Source organism: Poecilia reticulata, linkage group LG21 (genome assembly GCF_000633615.1).
Source record: "Poecilia reticulata strain Guanapo linkage group LG21, Guppy_female_1.0+MT, whole genome shotgun sequence".
Lineage (NCBI taxonomy): Eukaryota > Metazoa > Chordata > Actinopteri > Cyprinodontiformes > Poeciliidae > Poecilia > Poecilia reticulata.
The window spans coordinates 2,193,675-2,211,355 of record NC_024351.1 but is presented as its reverse complement, the minus strand read 5'-3'; the positions used below and the strand labels follow the sequence as shown (position 1 = coordinate 2,211,355).

The window sequence follows — 17,681 nt, the reverse complement described above, 5'->3', positions numbered from 1 at the left end:
CTGGCCTGGGAACGCCTTGGGATTCCCCCGGAGGAGCTGGAAGAAGTGGCTGGGGAGAGGGAAGTCTGGGCCTCCCTTCTGAAGCTGCTGCCCCCGTGACCCGACCCCGGATAAGCGGAAGAAAATGGATGGATGGATGGTTAGAAGTTATGTAAGCTAGATCAATGCCTCATATCGAGGATGCATGTAGTGACAGTGGAGAGGATAAACTGCCCTTTAACAGGAAGAACCCTACAGCAGAACCAGAAGTTGGTTCTGTATGAAAGGCCATCTGTCACGACCCCCAGGGGATTTGAAAGGACAGTATAAAGAGAGACAGAAAAGGAAAAAGAGCTGCTTTTCTTTAGGAGAAAAGAGAGTTAGTTGCAGTAGAAGCTCCTTTGGTGGCTTTATCTTTGAGAAAAAAGTAGTTATTCACACCAAAAGGTCCACCAGTAGCTTCCTCTAAGAGAAAAAGTGGGTTAAAAACAGACTTAAACATTGAAGGATGGGTCCGAGTCGATCCTCTCTTCAGCTGAAAACCTGCAAGAGATGGTGGATTAGTGTGAACTTTACCTCTGACTTCTGGCCTGCAGCTCCAAGTGTTCTCTCCGTTGTCCGTCATCCAGAAGAAATGAAATCGCATGATGAAATTGCACGAGGCCACGCGTTGTTTCAGCGCAAAAATCGGTTTAAACGGTTAAATTGTTGAACATGAATTAAATTCGTTTGACTTATTGAATTATTAAAGTATGGACCCCGTCTTTGAAACAACATTTAGATTAAATATCAAATATTAAGTAGATAGAAAAAATAAAATGTATGCATGTACGTTAAAATGTAAATACCTTATTTTCACTAAAAACATTTAATATTGATCAGAAAGACATTATCTTACTGCAGCTATATTCATGTCAACATAGCCGCTTTAAATTAGTACTAATAAGTAGGTATACCATCAAGGTAAATTAAACATATGCAGAATCACAACAGAAGTCAGAGGCATTTCTTTCACCTCACAACTTAAGCCAGGAACTTAAATTCTAGATATCAGAGTCCAGTTACACCTAAACCTTTGCAGGTCACAAGACCACAGCAACTGCTTCCAACACTAAAAAACCCAAAGACAGAAGGATTTAAAACAGCCGAATCCTTCTCAGCTCATTGACTCCGAGCAGAGAATCAACCCAAACCAGCAAGCAAGAGGCCTAGTGTTGGCCTTCAACAAAGCATCAGCAGCATAGCCCAGCAAACCCCGCAACAGCTCCTACCCTGAGATGTCTTCTGGACCCGCCATTGGAACAGTCAGGCACCTTGTAGGGATTCCTCAGCATGACTGAAGCGATCCTGAACTCCATTGACGGGAATCCTCAGCTCACGGTAAATCCATAATTGATCAACTGCTAGCTCCAGACGCCATCATTTCTCCTCAAATGTTTCAGGGACGTCACCAGCCCAACAAACCACCACTGAGAGGCCATTGTCGGTCTCTTGTGTGCTGCTCTGTTTAGACACAAAAATTGCTTCAATAATGTAATCGGGAAAAGAAACAAACAACTTATAATAAGGTTTCCCAAAAATAACTTACCGAATAACAAACGCAGCGATTTCAAACATGGCTCCACCGCAGCCTACTCGCAGGTCAAGTACAAGGCGCCAGTCTAGGCCTCGATAAACACCGACACGATTTCAGTTGTATCCATAAAAGTTTTCAGTCATTAGGCTGGGCGTCCATCCGGATTCCGTCTCGGGAGATGAGGAAATGTTATTTTTAATCCGGGTTCCGAAGTTCATGAATATCAGACGCCAGTTTCGCGTGTCCGTGCAATCAGGCGCCAGCCGCACCTTTTTAAAAAGCACTTAAATCGAAGCTGCGTCATATTTCTATCCAGCATGGCGCATGCGCCTTGCTCATTAATGACAAAAATGGCGCCGTTTGGCACGGTTGCCAGATTTTACATTTTTCAGTAAAACCCGTAAAATCCACCCAACTGTAACGAGTTTCATTAGCAACTTCTAATAAAACTCACGGCAATAGTAGTTGTGCTTGATTTTGTGTGTAAATTGCAACGGCAGCATGGAAACATGCTGCAGCAGTTTTTTTTTAAACTACTGTTTATTTCTAAGCATTTTGCTGCGGGTAGACTTTTACAACCTCGTGTTACACACACCTTTTTTCACAATATGCCTCCGACAGCGTTCACACTCATGAGCCTCTCATTCTTCTTCTGAGAAAGATTTGGGTTTTCACGTTGATTTCTCATTGTTTCCCGGAAATGACCTCACAGACCTGATTGACTCAGAGAATTTTCTTGCCTGTCGTCTTTGTCTCAGAGTTGGTTAAGGCAAAAATTACTCAAAAAAAATGTCTCTTGACAAGCATCGAGTTTCACTGCTGCTGCCATTATAACGCTTTTGTTTAGGTTTCCGCGACTTCTGCATGGGGGCGGGGCCTGGCTGCGTCACGTCAATTAAGAAATGTTGTAGGCCATTTTGAGTACCAAAAAACTACATATCACGAAGAAAACTATTGATTAAAGTCCATCACAGCTTATTAAAGCTTATTTAACTGTACAATCAAGCAGAAAGTTAAGCTTCAGATTTACTACACGATGTGCAATTACAACACTTCGCTATGTGATTTTATCTAATAATAATTTGAAATTAAATCAACAGGAAGTTCAGTAACAGATACAGATTAAAAAAACAAACTCAAATGATTAATGATGTGCACTAAGGAGCGTTATCATAGATCCTTCCTTTGTTTATTCCTTTGACTTTCAATCCAGAAATACACAAACACATTTTGAAAATATATTTTTTCACTGTCCCACTCAGGTGTAAATTCAATGATGCTATACATAATAAGTGAATATTTTTATGTTGAAATTTTCAACTAAAAGTGTTTATGATCATGCATAACAGAAGTAGAACAGCTGCCACTGATCAGTGCTTAAAATGTAAAATAGAATAACATCTATTGATGTAATTATAGTAACATCAATAGAACAGATGTTGCCTTTATTTTTGAAAAACAAAAACAATGAAAGTTTAGTTTTCCTGGTGTTGGTCAGGACTCTGGCAGCAGCATTTAGCTGATAGTACAGATAGTAAAGATGATAAAGGAAAATTAACAGCTAAAATATATGATATGAGCCAGTTAGCCGCACTAATGCTAACCGATTAGCTGTGTTCAGTCATGTAGTCTCTGCTCATCGTTGTGTAACGCTGTCGGTCTGAACTTCACGCCTCAGTGGTTCTTCTCCTCCGAGCCGTCAGAACCTCTCCTCCTTTATTTCTGCAGTGTTAAAACATTTCATCAGAGTCTCACTGAGGCTCGTCTGAAGCAGAGTTCAGGTCCGACTGGAGGATTTTAACTGAAATGTGTTCACAGTTCTGGACCGGAGCGCCGGGACGCGGGCCGGACTACAGGAGGCACACGGTGAGTATTTAACCCTTTATTAGCATGAAATAAAACCTTCATCAGGTTAAAACAGGCCTGTCAATTAAAACAGTCCAACGCTATGTAATGAATCTGGTAGATTTCAGTAAAATGTAATATTTCTATGCTGATGTTGGTATGAAATCGATTAATATTAATTTAGATTGAAGAACTAATCGACATATTAATCTGGTCACTAAATGATCAAAATATTTTTCAGATGCTGGAATTTCTGCAGAACTAAATCAAAAGTTATATTTTTCAGTAAGATTTACCAACATTCATTTGGCTGCATGAATTAAATGTTATTTATTAGCAGCAGGTTTAACAACAATGTCTTCCAGTTCTCTTTATTCTCTTGTTACTTTTACAGACTTGGTGTGAAAAACATAAAAATAAAGACATCAGCAGATTAAGACGCACGATAAGTTTCACAGTATTATTAATAGTAAATATAAAGTGCTAATATCTTTAATTTGAGTTGGAAAGCTGTGGTTTTCTGTGGCGTCTCAGGTATTTGTAGGTGACTGTGGTCCCGTTACTACTGGGTCTCCACTCTTCAGGTTGAAAGAATAAAATCCTCGTCTCTCTGGCAACAGGTGGTGGAGGGGCAGAATCCTCTGCCTCTGGGCTCCACATGTCGCAGGAAACGCCTGCGTTCGTCTGGAGGCGGGGAGGACGAGGCCCGGAGGAGCTGCGCCCGGCGGCCCAACCCCGAAGGCTCGCTGTCAGCCGGAGAGTTGAGCAGCTACGGCAAGCCGGAGGAGGAGAAGCAGAGACTGTGTCAGCGCTGCCACATCATGGCGTCGCAGCTGAACAGACAGGCTGCCGCTCTGACTGACGCCGCGTCAATGAAGGTCAGAAACACGACAGGAAGTCGGTCTGAGTTTCCTATAGAAACAAGAAGCAGCAGCTCAGCAGGTTTTTTAACTTTATAGACTTTAAACTCAGACATGTTTCCACCACCAGAACGATGGCTGCTCTCAGCCCAGAACAGAGTTCCTCCTCTGGGTCGGGTTGAGGGGAACCGGTTTGTCTAACTCAGGGGTGTCCAAAGTCGGTCCTCGAGGGCCGGCATCCTGCATGTTTTAGTTCTCTCCCTGGTGGTAGTAACAACCTTTTCAGCATGTCTATGTTCCTCTGAGGGCCTCTAATGAGCCATCATTTGATGCAGGTGCGTTAAACCAGGTAGAGAACTAAAACATGCAGGATGCCGGCCCTCGAGGACTGACTTTGGGCACCTCTGGTCTAACAGATCGGTTGGTTTTACATGTTGAAGTGTGAAGGTGAACCACAGCAGCTGAAAATAAAACAAATGCTGAAATTTTGTTCCCAATGAAACCGAGTCTATCAGGTGGGAAAACAAAGTCCTTTGGGGGTTTGTTCATGTATGAAGACGATCGGTAGATGATTGGTGAACCATCTGCAAACATCTGATGAGATTGGTAAAGTCATCGTCTATGGTGAAGGAGAGATGCTCTGAAAGTCTCAACTCTCAACGTACCAGTCAATCTATGATCCTACCTTCATCTATAGTGACGAGCTTCATGTAGGGACTGACAGAACCAGATCACGGATACAGGAAATTAGTTTTCTCATTAGGGGGTCTGGGCTCTCTCTGTTAGGAGGAGAAGCTCAGTCAGAGTAGAGCTGTTGATCTTTCACATGGAGACGATCCAGTTGACCTGGGCGTCTGGTTAAGATGAACGTCAGTCTGGTGAGATATTCCAGCCTCGTCCCAGTGGGAGGAAACCCAGGAGACGCTGGAGGGACGATGCTTCTCTGCTGGCCTTCCTGTAACAGAAACATTTAGACAAACATCTCAACAGCAGGCAAATGTTGGCAAGAAGAACATGTGAAGAAAAGAACGACTAGATTTATCTCTGATTTGACGTCAGTCATGACTGAACCCCAACTCCTGGTCTTTATCTCTTCATTTTTAGCTAAAATGTCTGACAACCAGATCAATATGGCCATAAAATATCAACTAACATACCGAACACACAGTTAATGAAGTCTCACTGTGTTTCTCTGGTATTTGGCCCAAACGTTGCTGCTGATGATTGAAATGTCCGACCTCTGTTGTGTCGTAGGGAATCTAAAGGTTTGGATGTTCTGGTTCGTAGTTTCTGCTGTGTTTTCCTCAGACTGTCGTTTCTGCTGGGTTTTGGTTCGGTGTTTGACGCTGAGCCGCTCTGTCAGGTCACTGAGAGGAAGCGTGAACATCAGAGCCGCTCTTGTCGAGGCTTCGCTCCGATCTCTCGCTCTCTGGCTCCTCCACTGAGCCGACCTCTCTCTCTCTGCTTCATCCGATGTTCTCTCGCCCTCCGAGCTGCTCGCTGTGCTGCACACATTTAGCTTCATTTACTGGATTCTTTCAGGATATTCCATCATCCTGGTTTGGATTCAGCTTGAAGTTTAAATGTCAACTCACTCATTAAAACTGGATTTCTGACAGGAAATACCATCCAGTCTCACTGCTGAACTTCCTGTTGAAACACAGGAAGGTGAAGCTGCAGGAGCCGAGGAGAAACAGCTTTAACTAGAGTTTTCTCAATTATTTTCTGTAAAGCCGCCTGGCAGCTGCATCTAAATGTGTCTCACCATGTGGTGCAGTTCCTCTCTGCTCCACTAGATGGAGCTTTAACCAAAATAAAGCTCAACTATCAAGACTTGTCAGATTTTAAACTTTATGACGTTAAGGATGATTTCATTGGTGGACTTCCCTCCGCTCCTTGGCCGTCCGACTGAAGGTGGCACCTTTAACTGATTATTCATCTCCTCTACCAATCCATCGTCAGAACCTCCTAGAGAACCAAAGCCTGGTTCTATACTATCTAGTCCACTGGATGTTTTGGGTCAGACTAAGCCCAAACTAAACCATGCTGATATTTTATAACCCATATAATCAGAAGTCCATGGTCGGTCAGGATGTCGGTGAAGTTTGGGTGATGAGTCTGATTCAGTTCCTGCTGGACTTCTAGGTTCCTCGGAGGGATCTTGGTCATATTGAACATCTCAGAACGTCAACAAGACTACAGATCAGATCTACTTCTTCAGGATCTGAATGAAACCCATGAAAATCCTCCCCAAACATTATCCAGTTGGTCTCCAAAAGCTGGAAGACTCTTCCTGGTCATTCCTCTCAGAGTTCCTCCAAATCGTCCCCCGATCCACCGGAGCGTCTCTGTCCTTCATTTAGAGACGCATCAACCACTCAGCATCCAGACTCTTCAGACTCTCAGAGGTTTTATCTGCTGTCAGAAATGTTCTCATGTTCTCCACGCTGAGGCGCTGACTGATTTTATCATCTGGAAGAGAAAAAGAAAAACCCTGAAGTGACCTTTGACCTAGGAGTGACCGCTTCAGCTTAGTTGCAGTAAAGTCCTAAAGAACAGCGTCATCAGCTGAAAGGGAACTTTCTGACCCGAATGAGGAATCATCAGGTCGGTTATCGTTCTGGTTGTCTGTTTTTTTACAGTGTAGTTTAAACGTTTTGCTCCAGAACATTTGAAGCGTCTCAGACGGACGGACAGACGGATGGACCGTCCTCTCTGCTCCCTCCTTCCTGGTGTCAGTCTTCATCTCTCTGCTGCTGCTGATGATGATGATGATGAATCCACTCATGCGTCGCGGTCTAATTAAAGTAAAACCTGTAATTAGCTGCAGCTGAAGGTCGGGGTCTCCCTGTTTCTGCTGACTCGATTCACTTTCACCAGCAGAGCAGCTTCCTCCCTCTGCAGCGTTTGGTCACATTGTTTGAAAGATGTTAGACCACAGACAGGACCGTGCAAAAGTTTTAAACCAGGTTGTTTGGTGTCTTGGTGCTTTTTTCACTCCTTTCCGCAAAACAACATAGAAGCAACAACCAGCCACTGCTAATGCGCCTCATTTACTTTCTCCCAGCTTCATGACACATAAACGCCTCGTTAAATCTCTGATAATCTGTAACTACTCTGATCTGATCATCCATCTTTCCTCTGCCAGAGCCAATCACCTTCAGCCCGACCGCCGGGTCTCTGCGCTCTGCGATAACGAGCTTCAGAGTCCGTCATGCTGGTTCTGATCCGGTTCTGATGGTGTCAGAACTGGACCAAATCCATCTGAGTGTCTCTGTTCTCTCGGTTCTTGTTGCCCCATCAGGTCTGAGCAGAACCGCTCCTGGTTCTGTGGGAACATTAATCATTTGGACGTTTTATTTAAAAATGACCTCTGGAAACTTCAGCTTTGATATTTTAGGGTCACAGAACGACTACAGGAGCCTGCAGAGGACAGAATAAGTAGATTCTCCCCCAAAGGAATAAAAACGGAGTTTTTCCCTCCAGAGGATCAGGATTTATTTCTGCCTCCTTGACCTTCACCTCCGTTTCTCCTGGGTCTCCTTCCCTCAGTTTGTTTCCCTTAAAGCAAACAGGAATCAAACCGGAGGCGCTGCTTCTTCCTCTTAATCCTCCCAGCCTGTTTAAATCAGCGATGTGGGGGCCGGTGGCGATGGGGCCCCGGGGACGGATTACCTCAGACTGCAAGAAACGATCCATAACTTCAGCTTCATAACATCTAAACACCTGTTTATGTTGGTTTATAACGGAGCAAAATGGAATAAATGAGTGCAGTTAAAGTATTTATGAACCAATAATGAAGAGCAGATCATAATGACTGGCAAACACGGTAGTGGCAGTGTGATGATGTGGGCTCTTCTTTACCTACCAGAAACCTTCAGAGTCCAGCTGATCTGCCCATCAGCTGAAGTTTGGACCAAACTGGGTCAACAGAACAAAGAAGCAAATAAACAAAAGAATAGATGGTTAAAAAGAAATCAATGTGCTGCAATGGCCTAGTCAAAGTCCACACCTTAACTTTTTCCTATTTATATCAGATGCAAAAACAAAACATCTTGTCTGTCTAGTATAAATCTGTGTACATTTGAAAGAAAAATCAGCTTTTAGGGACAGAAAAGAAAAAACATCTGAAAATAAATGATACATTTTATAAAAGTCACTTCCTGTTTTATTCTTTTCGTTTATTTTTCTCCAGGTTTATTGATTTCTGTCTTACTGCTGCGATCCGACTCGTTTTCCTCCTTTCAAGCTGATGCAGGATTTCCTGTTTGGTGAAAACATCGAATCTGAATCTGAGTTTTCATTTCAGTAAAATCTGATTTGGTTGCTGGAAGCGTTTGGATGAAAGGCGCCGCCATGTTGCCGCTCCGCCGGTGATTAATGACATAATTAGAGCTGAGGGAGCGAAAGCAGCACCTTCACACACTCGTTAGCCTCGTTAGCATGTCTCTCAGGATTAATGTGCCGACAGACGGAGGCAGAATCAGCAGAATAAAAATGATTTCTTCTCTCTGATGTTGGGTTTTTCTGCTATTCAGAGAAGATTTTCTATCTAAACTGAATTATTAAAAATAATATTTTTCACAATGGAAATGAGATTTAAGGACCTGGGAGTTAATTTATCTGATTGTCAGTTAACTAACCTTTATGAGTAGAGAACATTTTACATCACAGGACAGAAAACGCTGCTTATGTTCATTCCTTAAGTGAAAATGGATCTGAGCTGTGAGAGAAATGGACCCGACCAGAACCGTTCACCAAACTCCATGGATCCACAAGCTGCAGTGGTTCAGCTGCAGCACAACAGAAATCAGTGAATCTGTTTGGGAACTGATGTAGATTCTGAAAGGTGATCGGTTTGATCATAAACTGATCAGTTTATAAATGATCAGTTATCAATTATAAACGGATCAACTACAGAATCAGGTTTTTACTCTCAGGGTGAAGATTTACACTTTATCCAGAAATCAAATTAATCTTTAAAATGTTTTTGTTTCTGCGGAGCATCGACTCAGATTTCTCTTCCTCATCAGAACCGGTTCTGTTCAGATGTAATGAGGTGTGTGTGTGTGTGTGTGCGTGTGTGCGTGCGTGCGTGCGTGCGTGTGTGTGCGTGTGTGCGTGTGTGTGTGTGTTGGGTTCAGCCTTCTGGAGGCTTCAGATTCCTTTTTGTTTTTTTATTGTTTTGTCATTTTTGTTTCTGCTGCTCCAGTCGGCCGGTCCAGAACCGGGCCGACTGGAGCAGAACCATCCCAGGACAAACCTCTGACCTCTGAACACATTGATCTAAAGACACAGAGGTCAAAGTGAAACTAAGCATGAAATGAAGGTATTTCATGCTTAGTTTACTATTTAGTCAGTTAAACAAAATCTTTTGTTTTTGGTGATTTTAGTTTTTAAATAAATTTTTGGCCTGTTTGAAGGTTTCAGCTGCTAATTTTGTCCCACCTGATAAAAAGTTTTGGCACCCCTGCTCTGGTCTCAGTCCATGAAATCTGAGTCAACCTGCAGCCTCAGATGGCCTAGTCAAAGGTTTTCTAATGCGTTGACCCAGAAACTGTCTGAGCAGAACCGACTGGACTTCCTGAGATATATTTCTCACTCGACTCGACGGCGGCGGGTTAAGATCTGCAACCCTGTGGAGGCGGGACAGGAAGTGATGTCACAGTGTCTGCAGGGTCACAGCTGGTCGCTGACCCCCCCTCGACCCCCCCGCTCCGCCGTCCTGCGGTGAATAGTCAGATTTAAGGCTTTGGGTCGGAGGTTCTGCTCAGAGCTGCTGAAGCTTCAGGACCAAACAGACGAAGGAATCAGAGCCAGAGGTAAAACTGGAAATGATTTTAACTTTATTTCTGTTTAGTTCATCAAACTGCAGGTTTTTACTCTGCACCGAAGAGGCTTTTATTTTGAAGAGTTCTGGCTCAACAGTAGAGTTCATGAAATGCATTTTATTTTGAAATTTTTTGAAATGTTCTGTAAAAGAATCTGTGGACAATGTTGAGTTTGGGTCTGATGAATATATACAAGTATAAATATAGACAACATAAATATTGATTAACTCAAACTATGATCTAAATAATTGATTAGGATAGTGAACATTAATGCACATTACTATAATATATTGGAATCGAATCATTAGTTCAGTTTCATCTTTTTTTCTAAAGAATGTATTTTTTTCCCTCAATAGTCAAAAATTAATGAAATTATAAAAATGTTTTATTTTATAATTTAATTTACTTATTTTTTTGATGAGTAAATTAAAGGAAAGAATAATATTTTCTGCAGCGTTTTTCAGGAACTTTTCCTGCTGATGTCATGTAGCTGTGAGCTTCAGAGATAAAACCGGCCGAGCAGAACAACGTGGCCSGGCCCSSMSYGRCCCGGTGCGGCCCGGCCCACCGTGACCTGGTGCGGCGGCACTTTGACTTCAGCATCAAACATCTGATGACATCTGAGTGAATCTTCTGTCTGTTTTCAGTTCATTCAGTTCAGGGATTCTGACAGAAAACGCTTTAAACGTTTTCTAACTTTAACTTCAGAAATCATTTATCATCTTTAAAATCCTGAAGTTTCTCCAGATCGTTTCTCATCTCTGCCTCGATGTGAAGCTGGATCAGCAGACAGAGGCAGGTTGACGTTGTTTTCATCCCGTCTCTGAATTTATTCCTCGGGTTTATTGAGGTCTTTAATGTTTGGGTGAAGGAGGAGCAGCAGCTGAAGCTGTTGAATCAAACTCTCTCCTGGTGTTTTGTTAAGGCAGCAGCTCGGCGTCTGCAGATCAGAGGTGAACTGAGCTGCCAGTTGGACCAAAAGTCTTCAGAAGCTGGAGAATGAAACCAGTGGATGTGCAGGTCACCGTCTGCTGCCTCCGTCTGCTGCTGCCTCTGAAGTTATTTCACCCTGACGCTGGTTGTGACCTCGGCTGACGAGGGTCGACCGGAGGTCAAACCCGGCGCACACTCCCGGCTGTAAATCTGCTGCTCCTCTTCAGACGCCGACGGTTTTACGTCCTGCTGCGGCGGCGGCTGCAGCAGAGCTGCTGCGTCTTTGTGCAGAAAACATAAAACTGGAGCAGCTGCTGCAGAAAGAGAGCAGACGTTCAACCGGTCAGAGGAAAACTGGAAACGACTGTGTAGAAATATTTACACCCCACAGATTTATCACTTTACTTTCTTCTCACACTAAAATAATGAAAAACTTCAAGTAAAAAGTTCCCAGGTCAGCAGTTTTCATTCTGCACTGTAAAAACAAAATCTCCCCAAGTATTTCTGGTCCAGTTGTCTCAGCAGGTTGTTTCTTCATATTGATAAAAAGTTCCAGTTCCTCTGGTGGATTGTTTCTGTCGTAAATAAAATCTGCCAGTTGAAGTTTTTCATCCAGATAAATGAATTATTGACTTTTACATAAGTTCTTAGTCTTGTTCCTGGAGACTTTGTGTTCTTGCAGTGAAATCAGGACAGACTTTTGTTCACCAGGATGAAACCTGAAGAAAACACAACCTGATTCTCAGATGCTGAATGTTGATGCTGTGATTAGAAACTCAGTTTCCTGTTTCTGTTGCTGCTTCTTGTTCATTTTTCTGACATATTAACTTCCAGATGTCTGATTTCCTTCAGGCCTCCAGCTGAAGAATCTAAATGTTTGAAATCTTCCGTCTCCCCTCAGGACCCCGCCTACGCCTCCTTCGTCTTGGACAAGCTGCGCCGCCTGCAGTGGCCTCACCGCGGCCGCCATGCTTCCTGCGACGCCCGCTGCAGCGTCTGCGGCGCCGCCTACCAGCAGCTGAGGCGTCTGGCTCTGCGTCGGGTTCTGGGCGTCAGCGGGGAGATGACGCCGCGCCCCGCCGCCCCCGGCGCCCCGCCGGGCCCCTGGGAGGCCGAGGAGCTGCCGGTGAAGCAGCAGAGGTGGATGCAGGAGGAGCAGCAGGGGGCCGGAGCTCCGTGGGGCGGCGTGCACAGCACCTACCTGGGAGGGGGCGGAGCCAAAGGGCTCGCCACGGTCACTCCGCTGAACGCTCATAACTACCTGGAGGGAATCTGGAGGGTCTCCTGCAGCAGAGCTGAACCTCAGCCGGAAACGGTGAGAGGATTTTATTACACAGTAATTACACTTTATAGACTCCCTATAATGATCAGTGATTCGCTGTTACTGATCCAGATCAGATATGAGGTCATCGATCAGATGCCTGCAGACGTCAGAACCTGAACCCGGCCTCTCAGAACCCGGCTGACGGTGCTGTTTTGTTTCCTCTGTTAGTTTTTGACCTGATTCAGAAAAATGTCCCTGTAAAAACCAACAGATTCTGTTTCTTTAACTAAACCTTAAAGATGCATTAAAGATCATTTTCTGTTACTTCATGGAGTTTCAGTGTTGCAATGCCCAGTCTGACCACCTGAGGTCAGTGTTTCTTACATGGTGCACCTTTAAGTAGCTTAGCATCAGTTTGCTTCTTCTGACTGAATAATCTGGTTCTGCTGCAGAAAAACATATTTTTTATTATCATTTCCTCCATGTTCCTCTTTGTATTTTGAAGCTGGAGTTTGTAAAAGCCTCATTATCTCCTCCAGATCCAAAGGAACGGATCCGTCTGAAGCAGCAGACACTGAGTGGCTCTGCAGGCCTGAATGCCGCCGAGTGGCTGTCCGCTGTGAGATAAGAGACGTCCTTTAAGAGCAGATCCTCCGACTGTCATTTTGCTTTTAAAGACAGAAACTGAAAGAGGAGACATGAGGCTCCGTCTGTCACTCATTCATGTTTTTGCATTTTCCACGGAGCTGCTGCTTATCTGAGCGTCTCAGCAGCTGCTTCCTGGATGAGCTGCAGGTCTGGAGGCCGGGGGTGAAAACGAACCGCGGAGAGGAGGAGGAGGCAGGAGGAGGGAGGAGGCAGGAGGAGGGAGGAGGAGGCAGGATGAGGCAGGAGGAGAAGTAGGAGCAGGAGGAGGCAGGAGGAAGAAGGAGGTGCTGAGCTGATTATCCAGCCGCCACTCTTAGACATTTCACCCTGAAACACAGAGAACCGGTTCTGATGGCCCGACTGGAGCAGACAGAGATGTTTGAGATGAACTGTGGTTCTGGTTCTGGTTTTGGCAGCGGGTCGGCCCGCCGCCAGCTCTCTCTGTAATCCTGTTAGCCGCCCGAGCGCATCACCTGCTGGCTGCTTCCTGCTGCCGTAACAATCCACCAGAACCGAAGGCCCAGAAACATGAAAACGTTTATTTACCAGAACCGCCTCAGGAGAGAAACCGAAACAAGCAGGGAGGAAATAAAACCCAGAAATGGATCAGAGGGAGGAAAACAGAAACCAGTTCAGTTCATCAAACGTTTCTGTCCCAGTAAAACCAGCAGATCAGATCGAACCGTTTACTCATCCTGACCAGCAGGGGGCGACAGTGGAGAGGAAAGACTCTCCTGTAACAGGAAGAAACCTCCAGCAGAACCAGAACCTGGCAGAAGAACCGAACCAGGAGAACTTTCATGGTTTAACAGCAGGAGGTAACGGTTCGGTGATGGCAGCATCATGTCAGCTGATTCCCTCCTCCAGGAAGTAACCACAGCCAATCAGAACGCCAGACCAGGTGGAGCTTCTACGGAGAGAAAAAACTGACAAAACTAAAAGTTAACAGTTGGTATAAGAACAAACTGGAGCAGCAGAAAGTGGAATAAGTTCAGAGGTAATGAAGCTCTGAGACTCAGCCAGGTTGGTCTGCAGCTGTTAGCTTCTGAGGTTCCACCACATCATTTTAATTAGCTTGAGGTCTGGACTTTGACTAGACCATTAGAACAACTTCAGTCTGTCATTTTGCAGCTGCTCTGTTCAGATGAATAATTTATTAGACAGAAGAGATCCTGATGGATTCAATGACCACAAGCTGCTGACCAGGTCATCATACCACCACCACCGTGCTTCACAGCTGGTATTCAGATGCCGGTCTTCTTCCAGACAGCAGACTGCATTTTCCTACTTGGAGGCGACCTTTGACCCTTCCCAGGTTGTTGGGCAGCAGCAGTTGCTTCTTTAAGGTTGTTGTTGATGTTTTTTTTGTTGTGTTGTGTTCTTACAGAAACATTTTGACCAACAGCTCAGATAGAAACAAATAATTAGTGATCAAACAGAACCAGATTATGACTCAAGTTGATTGGTTAATGAGCGTTTCCTGTTCCCGTTTCCTGTTCCTCCAGACTTCGTCTTTCCCAGAATGTTCTGAACATCAGGAATGTTTCCTCTTCTCTCTCGTCAGGGTTTGATGTCACGCCAGGGCCGTGTTGCCATGACAACCCAGGACGTCCCAGTGAAACCAGCGGCTCACAGCATCGCCACCCAAACCAGCCCGGCTCCGTCTGGTGCGGCCGCCTTCTTCCTCAGGTCAGTGAACGCACCGCTCAGACCCAGGTTCTGGGAGGCGTTTAGAACACATCAGGATCTTTTAGGGGATTTTCAGTTTCATGTTTTGGGTTTGACAGGAACCATAAATGTTTTTCTGCTCTGAAAACTTTTCTTGTTTGTAAAAACTGGAATTTTTTTGTGGGTTTGTGAATCATCCAGAGTTTCCTTCAGGGAAGAGAATCTGTCCTGATTCAGATTCAGCCGAGACGACTCGGTTCAGAAGTCAAAGCGGCGCTCGCCTCTGTGAGCAGAATCTAATTGGCAGATTTACTATTTTTATCCTGAGAGGTTGGAGCTGTCAGGGTCGGGCCGCGGGGTTCAGGGGTTCTGCTCCATCTGGCTGATGATGGGCTCACTGCTGCTGCATACCTGATGCAGGTTGGTGTGTGTGTGTGTGTGTGTGTGTATGCGTGTGTGTGTGTGTGTTGTCATGTTGTCACAGCCTGACAAACAAGTGGACCTTTTCTGCTCAACACAGTGAACTGGTCACATTAGGCGTCCGGTTGGTGCCGTGAAGATCCGGCTGACGTCTCACTGCAGCAGGAGAACCGTGGAGAGAGGCAGGTTTTTAAAGCTGCAGGTTTTTAAAGCTGCAGGTTTTAAAAGCTGCAGGTTTTTAAAGCTGCAGGTTTTTAACGCTGCAGGTTTTTAAAGCTGCAGGTTTTAAAAGCTGCAGGTTTTTAACGCTGCAGGTGTTAAAGCTGCAGGTCTGGGATTACTTGGACAAACAGGATCTGAACTCATTTGTTAGAGATTTTTTGGTATTATCATTTTGTTGTTACTTTAGTTCATATTAATGTTAGAGCAGTTTAAAATGTTCTCTTCTTTAGTGTGTGTATTAACTGACCTGGGGGTCACAGTTGCCTGTTCATCTTCAGGTGAAACAGTTTGACCAAGATTTGAACCGGGCTCAGGCCGGGCTCAGGCCGTAAATCAGATTGCTAGTTGTTTAGGTAAATTGTTTTACGACCTTTGCTGTTTTTTGTCTGCTATCTATCTTGCCTATCCTCCCTCTTTGAAGTTTGAAAATAAAAGGCAAGCTCTACCCAAAAGATCTAGAGAACGCTCTGTGAACAGCTCGGAGGAGCTGACAGAGTTTTTTCTCCTTCTGCAGAAGCTTTGTCATAAAATTCATATACGTTGTCTGTGGTTCTTTTATGTAGGTTCTAGGAAAATACCTATCATCATTTATGTTCTGTTGGATGCAGAGAGAAGAGAGGAAGGAACAAGAACGGTTCTGGTTCTGGTTCAGATGCAGGACAGGATGAGGAACCGAAGCAACGATTAGAACCTGAAGCTGCTGATGATAAATATTTCCATATTTATACTTTAGTCTCTACCAGCTTAACGGCTTTAGCTTGACTGAGGTCAAAAGGTCGAGGTTTTCCTCGTGCGTCTTGCTTGCGTCCAGATTCAGGTTGATGGAGACGACAAGTTTATCAAGAGTTGTTGATTTTTTTTTTTTGCTGAAATCCTTTTGTGGCTCCATGGTTGTTGGTGCTACTAATTAAATGCGACTGCAGTCAGACTTCTGTGTAAACGGTTTCTGACCCCAAAGTGAAACGTATGCACAGTAGAAGAACGCTGCCGTTGCCCAGCAACGCTCGGTTTGCGGCAGTAAAGATGGCCGCCCTCTCTGGATGGATTGTAAAGTTGCAGAGGGCGACAGCAGGTCAGCAGATGAAGGGAGCTAATAGCTAAGCTAACAGCTAAGCTAACGGCTAACAGCAGCGGTGTTTAGTGGAGCACTGACTGCAGCTTCTGGCCCGGTTCTGTTCTGGTTCTGTTGGGATGTGGAGTCGGACCAGCAGTGGCTGGGTCTGGATGTGATGCGTTCACTGACTCAGGCTGATTTCATCACTTCATTATTATCGTTTTCAGGCGTTATTTATATCTGCAGCTTCTGTAAGAAAAAGTTTGGTGAAAGTTTTTATTGCAAATGTTTTAAAATCTGATTATTTATGGAGCAAAACAAAAACGTCGACTTCTCCAGATACGAACTAATTCAGGATTAAAATGGCAGAAATGTTTTGATGACGCTGCGATTTTATAAAACAAAGAAAGTTTTTAATGGATTTAATGTTTGCAAAATAAAACATAAAACCCTCGTTGTATTTATGTCTTGGAGTTTAAGTTATTTGTTTTTATCTGTTTTGCTGAGATATTAACTCGGGTCTCCAGTCGAGTTCCTGCTGAATGAAACCTGCTGGTTTGTTGCTGCAGTGAAAAATCAAATATTTCTCTGTTATGTAAACTAGATGAGCTTCAGGATTTGTTTGGGCTGTTAGCTGACTCTTTACTTGAGTCTCAGAGTTTGCATTAACCAGCAGATTTCCCAGCATGCATCTGTCAGAGTATAGTTGAGGTTGAAGGAGTCGCTGTGCTTTCATCTGAGGATCTGTGAAGGCTGGATTAGCCTGCAGCTCCCTGCAGAGCGACAGAGGAGAGGAAACACTTCAGACTGATTCACTTCTCAGCGGGAAGCGGCAGAGAGCATCTCTGACCAGATACACACAACTGGATCTCAGATAAAAGGGGATTTTTCTTTCTCTGCTGCCTTTTAGCAGAGCTTCAAGAAGCAAAACGTCTGGAATAAACAGGACAACTCTTCTCTACTGCTGCACAATGCTAACTAAAAGTTAGTTGCACTAACGCTAAAGCGGTACACCAACATGGTTTTTGGCAGGAGCTAATGCTAAAACACCAAAATATCAAAATAAATCCAATAAAAAAGGTGGGTGGTGGAAGGTGAGCTGAGTTTTTAAAGTGCTGAATGAAACCAGAACCTGACCTGAGCTGCCGTTTGTTTGCCTCCTGGTTTCCTGAGCTGCTGCGTTTCTCTCCAGACTGTCTTCTGTCTGGTCAGAGAGAAACGACGTTTTGTTTCTGAGATGTTAGGATGTGAATCAGCAGCTCCAGCTGACGGTAAACCAACACTTCATCTGAGGAGAGTCTGGAGCCTCTGGTGGGTTCTGTTCTCGACCCGGTCAGGTGGTTTTGACCCGGTCAGGTGGTTTGATGTCGTCTCTGTTGGA

At 44.5% G+C, this 17,681-nt stretch overlaps 1 protein-coding gene across 1 annotated transcript in view; it reads left to right on the top strand.

Moving 5' to 3' along the window:
- Positions 1 to 3,304: 3,304 nt before the first annotated feature.
- Positions 3,305 to 17,681, top strand: part of LOC103457178 (kinesin-like protein KIF26A) — a 41,168-nt gene continuing 26,791 nt past the window's right edge. The window contains exons 1-4 of the mRNA XM_017302105.1: positions 3,305 to 3,421; positions 4,021 to 4,278; positions 11,926 to 12,339; positions 14,501 to 14,625. Of these exons, the coding sequence (XP_017157594.1) occupies positions 3,362 to 3,421; positions 4,021 to 4,278; positions 11,926 to 12,339; positions 14,501 to 14,625 (857 nt within the window). The 5' untranslated portion in view covers positions 3,305 to 3,361. The remainder of the gene's footprint in view (positions 3,422 to 4,020; positions 4,279 to 11,925; positions 12,340 to 14,500; positions 14,626 to 17,681) is intronic.